Raw genomic sequence first — 15,660 nt, 5'->3', positions numbered from 1 at the left:
GTTATATTCATGCCAAACTATGGCGTCTATTCTGTAAGGACGGGCAATTTATTGTCTAGTATGTAGACGAGTGGCCGAAAAAGAGAGGCTTGTTTGTCCAAGGCCTTTTAAGCATGCTCCTTGTGTCTTAGAAATGTGAATGAACAATTACAATGCTGAAGAGGCATTCAGCTGCAGGTGCATTACCTCCAGTTTGATATTAGCTGATGTCTGAAAGGGGTGAAATCAGCAGTATTTTGTATTAGCCTTTTGTAGTGCATTTTACTCTGACCTTCTTCATTTCCCAGTTTTAAATGCTTAGCAGCCAGGGTCTCTGTGGCGACATAATGCCCATCACACATGTAAATGGTGTGAAAGGGCTGCTTAGCAAAGTGTTCTCATGTCAATCCTTGTGGAAATGGATACAATGCAAACATCACAGCTGAACTAACCACGCGTTGTGCTAAGTAAAAAGTCCGAGGGGAGCGCCCCTTTGTCTCTGAGACCCTTTGAAAATGCGGGGCCCAATTCATTTGATTGGGTTCACTTGGCAGGATTAGAGGAGAAGCCTCTATTATGGACGGCCAAAGGCTTGTTAAGTTGAGATCAATTCATCAGGTTTAATTTCCCGGTGAGTGGCAGAAATGCGTTATTGTGGCAACTTCATCACATATTCATGATTTAACATGAGGGGTAAATGTACACATTTAAGTGGTCTTTTCAGTGGAATGGGGCTGCTCAGGCCTCTGCTCAGCTGACAGTTTTAATTGCCTAATGGTTTCCTTTTCATTGTCTTAATTTTACAAACTACTGTATTTTATATATTTTATCAGGGCTGTCAAAAATAACAAGTTAACTCATGTGATTAGTCACAAATTGTTGCATTCACCATGTTACATATATACACAGATTAATCACACAATTTATTTTGACTGTACAGCCTCTTTTACCTTTACTTGGGCTGGTTACCTGAAAGGCAGCCAGGATGTTACACGGTTAGCAATCAGGTCAATGCAAAGATGAATAAGGAGACTCCGACTGGTGTGCTCAATGGCAAATTTCACTTCAGAATACACTCTGACTAGACTTAAGATAAACCGTTTACCAAGTTTTGAGGAACTAAATGACAAGAATTGAAGTCACACATTTATCAAATATTTTTGTTTGACTTTCTGACAGTAAAATTGCATTTGTGTTCAAATATTGGGGTCTTTTATGAAGTTGTTTAAATTATGCATGCAAGTAATAACCTGTGATTAATAGGGGTGTAACGGTATGTGTATTTGTATTTAACCGTTTCGGTACGGGGGTGTCTGTTCGGTTCGGAGGTGTACCGAACGAGTTTCCTCACAGACATATTGAGTAGCGTACCGCACGTTGTGTAAACAATGCACACCGAGGCACAACACACGGCATGCTAGCATCAACTGGTCTACGATAGACTGACCATACCTCCTCTTTTCACCGGACATGTCCTCTTTAGCGGGGCTGTCCGGGTGGAGTTTCTTAAATGCCTCAAATGTCTGGCATTTTAAGTTAGGATTGCTTGTATTTTCAATGTACGTTCAGGGTTAAGAAGGGGTTAAAAACAAAACAAATTGTGCACGCACGCAGCAACATTCGTGAGGGAGGGGCAGAGACAGAGAAAGCGAGAGAGTTATGATAAACGCGCTTGTGTCGCCAGGCTCTGCTTTTTATCCATAGATTTATCAGATTTTATTTTTTATTATCTATAGCAGGAGTGTCAAAAGTCTGCCCCAAAAGCCATTTGCGGCCCACAGCTAATGTTTTAAAGAACTACGGCATATTCTAAAAATACTATTAAAATAAACAAAAACCTAAACAAAAGTGAAATAAAAAACCTTAAAGGCTGAATGTAATTTAGAAAAAGTTGCAACGTTGATTAATAAAACAAAGTTGTTTTTTTCTTTCAAACTGTCATTGCTCAAAACATAATATTGAATCAAAATCAATGTTATTATGAATTATTGACCTATCCAAGGTTCCGATTACTTCACATCAAATATTCCACTAAGGAAAATATTTTTGGTGGAAGATTTTGCAAATTTGGTAAATAAATAACCAAAATATGTATATTTGGTGTTTTCTTACTGTACCGAAAATTAACCGAACCGTGACCTCTGAACCGAGGTACGTACCGAACCAGAATTTTTGTGTACTTCTGTACTGTTACACCCCTAGTGATTAATCATAATAAATCCAACTTCAGAACTTTGATTAATCTGATTTAAAAATGTAATTGACTGAACTAATTTATCATCTATGAAAATGCATCTATAGAGACTTTTTGTAAAACACCTGGGAATTTTCAAATATTGGACCCTGTTTGACGTTGTCTGCCATCCTTCTGATCCCGTTTGTATTTTCTCTGATAAATTCACCTTCCAGCCAGATAATATCGACGTAAAGATCCGGGAAATTGTCCCTGCTGGGTTCACCTGCAACACAGACGACTTCATAACGTTACTGGAAAAGGAGGCCAAGTTCAGGCCCTTTGGCACTCTGTTGCATACATACATGGTCCATAATGAGGAAGCAGGAGAGCTCACATACCAGATTCATAAGGTACCAATGCCCTGACACTTTTTGTTTATAGTTGGAAAGTACTTGTATTTACTCTTTAATTGTACCCACTATAGGCTGACTTGAGCTGCCCGGGATTCCGAGAGTACCACGAGCGCCTACAGACCTTCCTCATGTGGTTCATCGAGACTGCCAGCTTCATCGACGTAGATGACGATCATTGGGACTTCTTTCTTGTGTGCGTGCTCTTTGTGTGACACCCCTGTGAACCCCCCAACCCCTCACTCTAAACTATCCCAAAAGCCTATATTGTGTCATTGAAAAACAAAGCCCCCTTTGAGGCGCTTGTGGCCAATTACCCGGCCAGTTTGATTATATTTCCTCCCGTAGGATAATTGTTGATCAGGCAAGAGCTTCCTTTGTGCCCAAAGCCCTTTTGTAAATTTTTAGGGGCACGGGCTGAATTGAATGCTGTTGTCTTTTGAAACATTGAACAATGTCTTAACAGTAAAAAGAGCCTCTGCCAGTGTTTCCTTTACGTTGGCACCTATTAATACTGACAATGGGCAAAATGGACTGAAGTGATTTTTGAGGAGCTCAGTCCCTCTTTCAGGCCCTTCTCTTCCTCTAAGTTGCAGTACTCCAATTAAGTGCATAATGTATTCAGGTTGCAGCAGGTGTACTGATCAAGCCTGGCTGCTCTAACTTGCTGGCGTCGTGGAAGTGGGAGAGAGAACATAGAAGCTAAAATGGACACTGTGTGCGTAATTGACCTGTTTGCCTTTTGTGTTTTGTCTGCAGATTTGAAAAGTACAAAAAAGATGGTGAGACCCTCTACGCGACTATTGGCTACATGACAGTTTATAATTACTACGTGTACCCAGACAAAACCCGGCCACGTGTAAGGTAATTGGCGGGGCAGCCGAAGCTGTCCCAGTCTTTTGTATGTTAAATAGTAGACGGAAATTACACATTTCTTTTATCTTTTTCAACCCAAATTACTGGCTTAGATTGCCAACCATTCAACTAGATTTTGTGTTATAATGACACCAGGGTGATTTGAGTCTGAAAACAACTTCATAAATAAGCATTTGATGTGACTGAGTTCAAATGCAAACTCGAATGATGTTCCTGCTCAAATGCTACAGAACTACTACACAGGAGTCGAAAATAACTTTGATTTATTTTGTCACAAAAATCAATTTGTTTCTTGTCTTTTTTTACATTATTTGTTCTTTTACCAAACAGCCAAATGCTGATCTTGCCTCCATTCCAAGGAGAAGGTCATGGAGCACACATTCTTGAAGCAGTGCACAGATTTTATTGTGGCATGCCCAAAGTTCAAGACATTACAGGTGAGTGATTTAATATTCCCTCATTTGTGCAACCTGATATAAGCCGCATCCATTTAATTGTTGGACTAATTTTATTCTGTACATACATTAGCCGCACATGTTTATAGTACGCTGGTGTACACATTAAAACATGACATTTTTCCCAAGCCTTGTGTTCATTCTCAAATGTAACAAAGTACATGCCTGTCACATGGCATTTGGTGGCCTGCTGGAGAGGTCACTGAGCGTGTTCTTCAGCCTTCTCCCACTGAAATGTGCACTTAAAAAAATACCCATTAGTGTTCATTTCTGCTTTAGGGTTGTACTTTCTGACAGTTTTGGAGTTATTAAACGTGTCCTGGTTGCTGTCTGGATGAGTGCGGTTTAGACAAAAAGGAATGTTCACACTTCAAGCAAGATGGATATAGATTTAGGCGTGTTTTTTTAAATTTTGATAAAGTGATTGTTGATCGACCACCTTGCCTTCATCCTTTCAACATCCAAGCAAAATCCTTTTTGTGTGGATGACATTTTTTTTTTTTTTTTTTATCCACACAAAAACATCAGAATCCAGGAGATTCATAACTTCAGTAGGGATGTCAGTAGACCAGGGCAATATCCGGGAGGCTTTTGGACAATTTTTTAATGTCTGTCAAAGGGCTCTCATACAGCTGACCGACACTTTACAATGCCATGGACACATCCTCTGACTGTTTTTTTTTGTTTTTTATGAATCCACTTGCCAAGTCTCCAGCACAAATGTCTTCAGAACTTTTGTTTCTCCTTTGCCTTACGTTGTGCAATGCATATGACACACACATGCGCTCCAAACTAAGTAGTAAAAAGAAAACGCGGAACAGTGTCACATCAACGGTACGGTTCTGTATTTTTTCCATTGCCCTTTCATTGTTAAGGTGAACTGTGTTGAATAATGTATGATTCATCCGTAAAAGCGTAAATTGATTAGTCACCACAGGGACATTGTCCAATGGGGAGCGTTAATCTGGTGAGGTGGGATGTACAGCGAGCTGCGGTGGCTTTATTGAAACGCACAAGATCGACGTCGTTTTCAAAACCATGACGAGAGAAGTGATTAACGTATTTCCTTGAATTGCCGCTGGGCGCTAATGATTTTAAAACCTCTTCTCACTCCGGTGCTTACCAAAGGCATGCAGTAAAGGCAAGCATGCGCTAATGATTTTAAAACCTCTTCTCACTCCGGCGCTTACCAAAGGCATGCGGTAAATGTAGGCCTGCCCTTATAAATTTGAGTGTAATGTAAGGATACCATCAAGAAAAGCACATTTAATTAGAAAAAACCTTTATGTTCTTACCTTTACTTATAATTGAAGTCCATGCGCAGCTCCTTCTGATCAAAAGCATCGATGACTTGGTTATAGAAGTCTTCCTTATCTTTCTTCAGTTTTAAGTCTCTCTGTCTCGATGGAGATCTTCCTTTTATTACCTCCTGCTTCGATTGAAAGTCCAGTTTAGAAAACTGTTTTAGATATGTAATCCTCCATGTTAAAAGTGCAAGCGAGAGGAAAAAATAAACGATTGCTGCTCACTCTTGCTGCTTGTTGTCACTTCTTCTGCAGCCGAGTAGTCGCAAGAAGGATCACTAGCGCCCTCTACCACCAGGAGGCGGGAGTCATTTAATGACTCATATTTGACACATGCAGCTACGGTATATTAATAAAACAGCTGCTTACTGTTCTTTTCAGCATATTCAATAGCTGGGACCTTAAATCCTACTAAATAGCTCTTAATCTTCTTCCCTTTATGCGATTTCAAATTATTGAAATAAGCCTCCTCCATTTTGAAAATGATGGCAGGTGAAGTGTCACTTGTGACGTGACGAGTTTGACCCGGCGGAAATTCTAGACATATGCTAATTCTTTGGTGAAACGAGTTTGACCCGGCGGAAATTGTAGACATGCGCTAATAGAAATAATATTTTGCTAAACGAGTTTGAGCCGGCGGTAATTCTAAGCATGCGCTAATTATTTTGCGAAACGAGTTTGACCCGGTAGTAATTCTATGCAGGCGCATACTATATACCTGGTGGCAATTCAAGGAAATACGGTAATTAAATACTAAATGGGTATCGCAGATTTCTTAATTTGTCCAACACGATTAAATGTATTAGATGAAAATGCCTGACCTTCACTGACAAACCATCAGTCATTCTTGGCTGACTGTAATTTACCTGTTTCCAGCTGAAGATCCTTCTGAGAACTATGTGAAGCTGAGGGACTACGTGCTGGTCAAGCTTTGTCAGGACTTGCCGCCCTTTGCTGAGGACAAACTCCACCTTGGCCTGTCTGCTGAAATGGTGGAAGAGGCACAAACAAAACTCAAAATCAACAAGGTGCTGTACAAGGCTCACAAGTCATTGTTGCCAATATTTTATACTTAAATGTTATGTCAATAATTGCTAGATTATTCCCTTACAGTAGTAAATGTCAGAAAATGTCTAAACTTCCAAAATATTGAATTAACATTTAGCAGATGCACAGGGCTTCCTCTCACCTTTTTTTGTTATTAGTTGTTTGTCTCTTGAGGGACTGACATATTGGGAACTGACTGTGTTGTCGAACAATTCGTATGATGCATATACTTTCATGAATAAATGGGAATGCCGGTGGGATGTATGATGGTTACCCGCAAACATGCATTTGTACCATATTTTCCGCACTATAAGGCGCACCGGATTATAAGGCGCACCTTCAATGAATGGCCTATTTTAAAACTTTGTTCATATATGAGGCGCACCACATTGAAAGTCGCATAGAATAGATGCAACAATAGAGGCTGGGGTTACGTTATGCATCCTTTAGATGGAGCTGCGCTAAAGGGAATGTCAACAAAACAGTGAGATAGGCCAGTCAAACTTTATTAATAGATTACAAACCAGCTTCTGACAACTCTGTGCACTCCCAAAATGAATAAACAGCTGTTTTATTATTTTCCCCGATTCAATAAACAGGTAAAAAACACTCTGATACTATTACGGTAAATCAAACGTTAGTGCAATCACAATATAGTAACACTGGAAATAGTGCAAAGCAATAATATATTAATAACTCAACGTTGCTCAAACGATAATGTCACACAACACAACACACAAAATAAACATGTAAAGCTCACTTTATTAAGTTATTCCTCATCCACGAATCCCTCAATTTCTTCTTCTTCAGTGTACGAATCAAACAGTTGGGCGAATACGGCATCCAACATGCCCGGCTCCGTCTCGTCGAAGTCATCATTAAAGGAGTCAGTAAATTCTCTCGCTGCTGCTCTATTCCCGTCTTCTACTGTGTGACTGATCACCTTGAGTTTAAACTCTGTGTCGTAAGCGTGTCTTTTAATAGGAGCCATTTTAGGGTCATTACATTACCACACAGAAACGGCACGCCTCCCGCAGTCATATATCCCAGCATGCACCGCGCGCTTCTTCTACGGGGAAAATAAAGTCGGCGGCTGCTTATCGTAGAAGAAGAAGCGCACTTCTTCTGCATATGACACACACATGCGCTCCTAACTAAGTAGCAAAAAGAAAAAAACGCTCGGAACAGTGTCACATCAAACGTACAGTTCTGTATTTTTTCCATTGCCCTTTCATTTCTAAGGTGAACTGTGTTGAAGAATGTATGGTTCAGCCGTAAAAGCGTGAATTGATTAGTCACCACAGAGACAGTTAATCTGGTGAGGTGGGATGTACAGCGGACTGCTGTGGCTTTATTGAAACGCACAAGATCGAAGTCGTTGACAAAGCCATGACGAGAGAAGTGATTACCGTATTTCCTTGAATTGCCGCTGGGCGCTAATTAATTTAAAACCTCTTCTCACTACGGCGCTTACCATAGTGATGCGGTAAAGGCAAGCATGTGCTAATTAATTTAAAACCTCTTCTCACTCCGGTGCTTACCAAAGGCATGCGGTAAATGTAGGCCAGCGCTTCTAAATTTGAGTGTGATGTAAGGATACCATCATGAAAAGCACATTTAATAAAAAAATGTTTTTATTATGTTCTTACCTTTACTTATAAATGAAGTCCATGCGCAGCTCCTTCTGATCAAAAGCATTGATAACTTGTTTATAGAAGTCTTCCTTATCTTTCTTCAGTTTTAAAAGTCTCTCTGTCTCGATGAAGATCTTCCTTTTATTACCTCCTGCTTCCATTGAAAGTCCAGTTTAGAAAACCGTTTAGTCCTCCATGGTAATCATCCGCGCACTTTTTTTATGGGGGAAAATTAAGTCAGCGGTTGCTTATCGTAGAAGAAGAAGCGTGTTTTCTAAGGGGGTAATTAAGTTGGTGGCTGCTTACCGTAGTAGCGAGACCTGTGGTGGGTCAATATTGGTCCATATATAAGGCGCACCGGATTATAAGGTGCACTGTCAGCTTTTGAGAAAATTTGAGGTTTTTAGGTGTGCCTTATAGTGCGGAAAATACGGTTTATAACATGTATTTATTTGACAGGGAATACTTGAGAGTATTTTTTCGCAGTATTTTCTTTATTCCAATAAGTAAGAAATAATTCACGATTGAACCTTACAATCCTTATTTGAACATAAAACTTTGAGTTGGTTAATAACCTAAGTAAAATGCACATGCCAGCTTCAACTGCGCATGCACAAAATCAAATGTTTTAAATTGTAATGTATGTAACTTCAGCCTAGATAAGTGCATAAGGATTTAACCCGTGTTTACACTGCCGTGTTTACATTTTATTTGTACTGCAGCCCAACATAAATCAGCCTATTATAAATATCATTGAAAAAGAACATTCGGAATTGCACTAATTTCGAGTTTAAATCATTGTTGCCCCAACAGAAACATGCAAGGAGAGTGTACGAAATACTCCGTCTGAGAGCAACAGACATGAGTGATGAAGAGAAAGCAAGAGCGTACCGCTTGGAGGTGAAAAAGAGGCTGTTTGGGCCATACAGGGTGAGTTTTTAGAAGTTTGTTTGTATGAGGATAAATCGTCTAAATACTCTGCAAATTGAAGAAGCGCCTTTGCCATCACTTTGCTCTCAGTATTGATTACATGTCTGACAGGGATAATCATTAAAGTGTATTTAAAGCATTTTGTCAAGAACCAGCATCTGTTTAGCTTTCTCTTAGAGCATGTTTTCCTCACAATCAATTTGATCAAATATTTTCCCTGTCATTTTTTCATGTTTAACTTGGTAAGCTTTCTTTTTGACTGAATTGCTCACGAGAAGCCTACTATAAAGTGGATGAGTACAACGCCATGCTAACATAGCCTCCCAGATCCCATTTGTTTGTGATATTTTCTTTTTGAGCTGCTCGATGCTGCATTAGAAATTCTGCTGTCAGTGGAGAAACCGCACGTTTCCAAAGAGGCAGAGTCGGACGTGGAAAAGGTCCCATGTGTTAAATCGTCAGGGTGAGATCTGCTTGCCAGATGCTGCCATTTTTTTCTTCCCTGAGGAGATTTAGCTTGTAGTTAGCTAAATGGTGAAGGCCGCTGTTTTGTGAACGTGAGAGGATTATACTGCTCTGCTCTAAGCGAGCGTATTTTGCATATCCCTAGAGACCTTGTCTGCATGCATGTTTGTGCATGCAGTTTTTCAGTCCAAAGCTTTTACATCACTTTCCCAATAACCCGGAAAGAAAAAAAGTAAAAGAAGTAAAGTTTTTCGAACAATGGAGAGCCACCGATTGCAGCGTCTTGTGCAAGGTCAACCGACGACACAACTTCTGCGTTTAACAGAAGTTAATACAAATAACAGAACAAATTAACAAATTAAAGAGATGTTTTGACAAAAACAGACTACCGTATTTCCTTGAAATGCCGCCGGGTATATAGTATGCGCCTGCCTAGATTTACTCGTTTCGCAAAATATTTTGCGCATGCTTAGCATTACCGCCGGCTCAGGATTAACAACAGGTGAAACTCGTTTCGCAAAATATTATTTTTATTAGCGCATGTCTAGAATTTCCGCCAGGTCAAACTCGTTTTGCAAAATAATTAGCATATGCCTAAAATTTCCACCAGGTCAAACTCGTCACGAGTGACACTTCACCTGTCATCATTTTCAAAATGGAGGAGGCTTATTTCAATCATTTGAAATCGCATAAAGGGAAGAAGATTAAGAGCTATTCAGTAGGATTTAAGGTCCAAGCTATTAAATATGCTAAAAAGAACAGTAAGCAGCTATGTTTTATTAATATACCGTAGCTGCGTGTGTCAAACATGAGTCAGTAACTGACTCCTGCCTCCTGGTGGTAGAGGGCGCTAGTGATCCTTCTTGCGACTACTCGGCTGCAGAAGAAGTGACAACAAGCAGCAAGAGTGAGCAGCGATCGTTTATTTTTTTCCACTCGCTTGCACTTTTAACATGGAGGATTACATAACTAAAACAGTTTTCTAAACTGGACTTCCAATCGAAGGAGTAGGTAATAAAGGAAGATCTCCATCGAGACAGAGAGACTTTTAAAACTGAAGAAAGATAAGGAAGACTTCTATAAACAAGTTATCGATGCTTTTGATCAGAAGGAGCTGCACATGGACTTCATTTATAAGTAAAGGTAAGACCATAATAACGTTTTTTTTTATTAAATGGTATCCTTACATCACACTCAAATTTTTAAGCGCAGGTCTAAATTTATCCCATGCCTTTGGTAAGTGCCGGAGTGAGAAGAGGTTTTAAATGAATTAGCGCCCCGGCGGCAATTCAAGGAAATACGATATCTTGAATTTCAGTAAAACTAAAATAATGCTTTTCAGTAACAGAAGAGAAATTCAAACAAAAATGAAAATAAACTAAGTAGAAGTTAAAAGAGTTTTAAAAAAATATATTTTTGGGTATAATAATCAGGAATGTGAAATGTCTGCAATAACCGCGTTTTTAAACGTTTATTTTCTCTTCAAAATCTCAAATCGGGGCGGCATAGCTCGGTTGGTGGAGTAGCCGTGCCAGCAAGTTGAGGGTTGCAGGTTCGATTCCCGCTTCTGCCATCCTAGTCACTGCCGTTGTGTCCTTGGACAAGACACTTTACCCACATGCATGTTGAAAAAGCTTATTTCATCTAAAATATTTCTCAAAACAAGATCATTTCAAGATCTTCTCACCTAACAAGATATTCAAGATGCACTGTCTTGAAACAAGGTCCTCCATCTTGGTGTAACTCTAGTTATAAGTGATATTGTCTGAAATGAAGTTCATAGACACAATTTGACTAGAAATAAGACAAATATTCTTGGCAAGATTTCGAGTTTTTCCAGTGTGCTCCCAGTGCCACCCACACTGCTTTAAATGTAACTTAGACATTGGCTTTCACTATGTAAAGCGCTTTGAGTCACTAGAGAAAAAGCGCTATATAAATATAATTCACTTCACTTCAAATAAATATATCAAAGAATAGGATCTAAACTAAATTTGTTAAAGAGTCAGCTCAGCCGCAGGTACCCACACTTCCTCTTGCCCACATGCAGAACTAAATTGCAGGACAGGGAGGCGATCAAGGACGGCGAAAAAGGTTTGCCAGTTAGCTTACTTGCCTGCGTTCGCTCTCCGAGTCACAATGTTGACAGCTTTCTACTTTGTTGATAATCATATTAGGATGATAACAATTTGAAAAATGTTAGTTCTAAATCATTAGTCCCTGTAGAGCAGGGGTCTCAAACTCAATTTACCTGGGGGCCACGGGATGCAGAGTCTGGGTCGGCCGGACCGCAAGAAAAGATTTCTTTAAAAATTTACCATGCACTTTTTAAGGAATTTACCTTCTTTGAATGGCTTTCCCTCCCTACCAACATACTTCCCAACCCTCTTGAATTTTATCGGGAGATTCCCGAATTTGTCCTGATTTTCACCCGGCCAACAATATTAAGGGCGTGCCGTGATAGCACAGCCTTTAACGTCCTCTACAATATGTCATCGTGTCCGCGTTTTCGTCATACAAACAGCGTGCCAGCCCAGCCATATGTTGTACGAGGCTTCTGAAAACACACGAATGTGAATGCAAGGCATACTTGATCAACAGCCATACAGGTCACACTGACGCACGGAAAAGGAGGGGGGGGCTTGATGGTAGCGGGGGTGTATATTGTAGCCTGGAAGAGTTATTGCTGCAAGGGGTTCTGAGTATTTGTTCTGTTGTGTTTATGTTGTGTTACAGTGCAGATGTTCTCCCGAAATGTGTTTGTTATTCTTGTGTGGTGTGGGTTCACAGTGTGGCGCATATTTGTAACAGTGATAAAGTTGTTTATACTGCCACCCTCAGTGTGAGCTGTATGGATGTTGATCAAGTATGTCACTTTCGTGTGTGTTCAGAAGCCAGAAACAACGGAAGACTGGGCTGGCACGCTGTTAGTACAGGTTGTAGAGGGCGCTAATAACAGTGCCATTATGGCAGCCCCTGTACATTGTTGTTTGGGTAAAAATTTGAGAGAATGGTTGCCCTGAAACTCTGGAATCTCCCGGAAAAATCGGGAGGGTTGGCAAGTATGACGTTGTCAAGCGGCAGTCATATAAAACTTGCGGGTTGCATTAACATTAAATTTTCATATCAAGGTGCGGGCCGCAAAATAACGTCTCGCGGGCCGTGTGTCTGAGACCTTTGTTGTAGAGCATTTATTAGTTGCCAGCAAGAAGGTGACGGCTGTAAACCGAGGTCAAAACACGGGAAATATATTTCCCTGGGGGCATGGCTATGGGATAGAGTTGCCAATTGGGAAACGTTTTGTGAGTTTTTGCATGGAGATTATAAAATTTTACATGACATTTTCAATGATAGTAATGTTAGTAAATTATCTACTAAAAAGACCTAAAACTTCTGTGGTACATTACATTAGATAGGTAAGTGTAAAAAAAAAAAGAGCCAAAAGAGGTTGGTAGATGAGAATAAATGGAATGGTAAAATGTAGTGTAGAAATGCACCCATTTGCAGAAAATGTCAATTTGATTTTCAGAAATGTTCTTTCGGGGCTTGCGTGGTAGCATTTTGTGCTGATAAAAATTTTCCTTATTTTTTTATTCAAAGGGTGCTCACATGGCTGAATAATAGATGAGACAATTACCGATAACTGGAAATCTTATCAACAGTGATTAAGGCCATAATATGTTCTGGACAAAAATCACTCGATATTCTCTACTGCTCGCCAGTGTTATCATATCGGAGTTACTGTGCAGAAATGTAGGGGAATAACTACAAAAGTACATTTATGTCACAAAAAATAAAGTAACAAAAAATACATACAAATACATTCGAAGCAGCCACCAAAGTTGACGTACTGCACACGAAAGTCCACATTTCTGTGATTGTTGGTTCAAAAGCTAATAAGGTTTTTGGCAAAATGAGGGTGAGAAACATTTATTTGGTCGTTCTGTGTGTGTTTTGTTATTTGTATTGCGCCATCGGGTGCGTGTTAGTGCTTGCTGGTTACTAAACACTGCAGGAATGTAGCAGTAGAGTGCATCAATTACGCCCACAAGATTAAACTTTCACAAAATAAATCCTGTTTTATTGTAACTTTATGAAGTGGTGCATGTTTAGAATTATATCTAGACCTATTATTTTGGGTTGATTCATCAGAAAAACTGACGTCAAAACGTAGACTTGGGTAATATATTGATTATAACTATAAATTACATTTTTGTTGTTGTAGACAATTGAAAAAAATCCTGAATGTTTGTTTTTCTGCTCTTGCCCATGAATATTTTTTGCCCTCATTAGCTTCCGTAGAACTCTCCTGCCCTGTTACTACTTTAGTGGAGATCCACAAGCCTAGCAAATCATGGCTAATGCTAATGAGAGTGAGACGTTTGTTCCTAAGAAAACAAAAGTGTTGCCAGTGCTTTAGATTTGCGGCAACAGGCATGGAACAAATTACTTGACGCTGAAAAGTTTCTTGAAAAAAGGCAGGCGCACAATAAACTTATTCTAGCATCTGAAACAGCATAAAGGCGAGTATGGGAAATGCAACTCTTTATAAGGCTGTGATATTGATATATTACTTGTGCAATGAACTGTACATTGTCTTTAAAATTAGTACACATTAACAGCCTGTTCATCCACTTACTAAATCCATGTAGTCATTTCAATGTTTTACTTGATAATTTTTTTGCATATAATGTACAATTCTACATTTTTATTTACAGTAGTACTTTATTCAAAACAGGAGTTTTAAGTTTGCCCTTTATTCAGCTGATATTTCTATTTAATGATAATTCATTGTTATTCCGGATTTGTATTGATTTATTGGAGGTTATTTGCATGCAATGTGCAATGCTACAGTTTTATTTACAAAAGTATTTTTTTCAAGACAAGTTTTAAGTTGGCACTTTATTGATCTTTAAGTTGGAAATAAAAAAAAATGTGCGTGCAATGTACTATGCTACATTTTGTTTACAGAGTAATTTTATTCAAGCAGAACTATTGCCTAAAATTATTGCGTATTATAGTACAATTGAAATCTGGTCTGAAAATAACATTATACACATTTTGAATTTTGCTAAGAGGAAGATGAAGTGTCATTTCAATCTACAAGTTTTGATCAAATAAAGGCAAAACTTGTTTTAAACTACCTCTGTAATTTGTATCCAGTGATGTATTTTTGAAAAAAAAATTAAATTAGTCCATATCACCCTGGCCTATCAAAACAACAGAAATCCATGATTCTGGGCACAGCCACACAGGTCTTTGGTAGCAACAATGGCATCTGTTGTCTAATTGGCCATACTCTCTTTTAACATGACTCTGCTTGTGACCCCGAGGAACATGCTTTAACAGTATCATGCTTCAAACCCTGCTTCAAAAAGCTGTGCACTACACAACCTGCTCATAGTAACCATTACTCCGGACTTCCTCATTTTAATTAAGCAAATTAGCACAAATTGTTATATTCATTTTTGATTATTGCTGTAGTGGTAAAGGATAATGTACTCATTCACCTTTTTTTAAACAAGCAATGGCACAATAAGTTTGATAAACAGTTAATGTAACTTGATGGGCTTGTGGGTAAATACCCTCAAGAAAAGTGAACACGTCTTATTTCTCTTGAACAGAAGAATCAGAGAGAGCTGACAAAGATGAAGAAGTGCCTGCGGCCAGAGGAACTAGAGTCCCACTTGGGTCAGATGGACACTCCGACACAGCACGAAGAGCTGGAGAAGAGCTACCAGGTGGTTGTGGAAGACTACCGCAGAATCATCGAGAGGCTGGCAGCGCATGCCTGATGAGAGAGACCGCTGGCCAAGAGCCTGCCCTCTAAACCATGTGCTCCATCTGTACAAAACCCTGAACTATCGCTGTGACCAAGGACAGACACTTAAAAGGTCAAAGGAAACCACGGAATGGTGTTTGCAGTGGAAACGGCAAGTTTTTTCTACAAGCTTGTGTTGGTACACTGGAGGAATAATGCAGCTGGGGTAGGGCGACACTTCCTGTTTGTCCAACATTTTCCCACAAGTCATGTTTATAGATGTTTTTTTCTTGAACATTTCCCATTCTCCCACTGTTTTGCAGCACTTCAAATAAAAATGTTATTTGTAGGGGGCGAGCGTTGGGTATTTCTTCACGAATACTGAATACGTTTTTGCTCAGAAGTTTTTTATTTTTGTATCTGAAGCTATTTTTAATACCGTGTAATCCCTTGAGAAATAATGCCAAGAAAACTGCTCACTTTATCCGGAGTAACTAGATGGAATGTGTTCTCCGAATGTAAGGGAGCCTCCAGCATGCCTGATGAATGCATTTTCCCGCATGGGTTTCCCATAATGTACCTGATAAAAATGTCATCTTGTTCAGGCACACTCTCCTGGTAAA

The 15,660-nt window shown here is 39.4% G+C and overlaps 1 protein-coding gene across 2 annotated transcripts in view; it reads left to right on the top strand.

Moving 5' to 3' along the window:
• hat1 (histone acetyltransferase 1) overlaps positions 1 to 15,386 on the top strand; it is a 42,974-nt gene extending 27,588 nt beyond the window's left edge. For both annotated transcript variants that reach the window (XM_061880041.1, XM_061880040.1), the window contains exons 5-11: positions 2,389 to 2,565; positions 2,640 to 2,761; positions 3,325 to 3,429; positions 3,772 to 3,878; positions 6,077 to 6,228; positions 8,695 to 8,811; positions 14,901 to 15,386. In XM_061880041.1, coding sequence (XP_061736025.1) covers positions 2,389 to 2,565; positions 2,640 to 2,761; positions 3,325 to 3,429; positions 3,772 to 3,878; positions 6,077 to 6,228; positions 8,695 to 8,811; positions 14,901 to 15,071 — 951 coding nt within the window. In that variant the 3' untranslated portion in view covers positions 15,072 to 15,386. The remainder of the gene's footprint in view (positions 1 to 2,388; positions 2,566 to 2,639; positions 2,762 to 3,324; positions 3,430 to 3,771; positions 3,879 to 6,076; positions 6,229 to 8,694; positions 8,812 to 14,900) is intronic.
• The last annotated feature ends 274 nt before the right edge of the window (positions 15,387 to 15,660 follow it).

Source organism: Nerophis ophidion, linkage group LG19, assembly GCF_033978795.1.
Source record: "Nerophis ophidion isolate RoL-2023_Sa linkage group LG19, RoL_Noph_v1.0, whole genome shotgun sequence".
In the NCBI taxonomy this organism is placed as follows: Eukaryota; Metazoa; Chordata; class Actinopteri; order Syngnathiformes; family Syngnathidae; genus Nerophis; species Nerophis ophidion.
The sequence above is the reverse complement of the archived record's forward strand: the minus strand, read 5'-3'. Positions and strand labels throughout refer to the sequence as shown.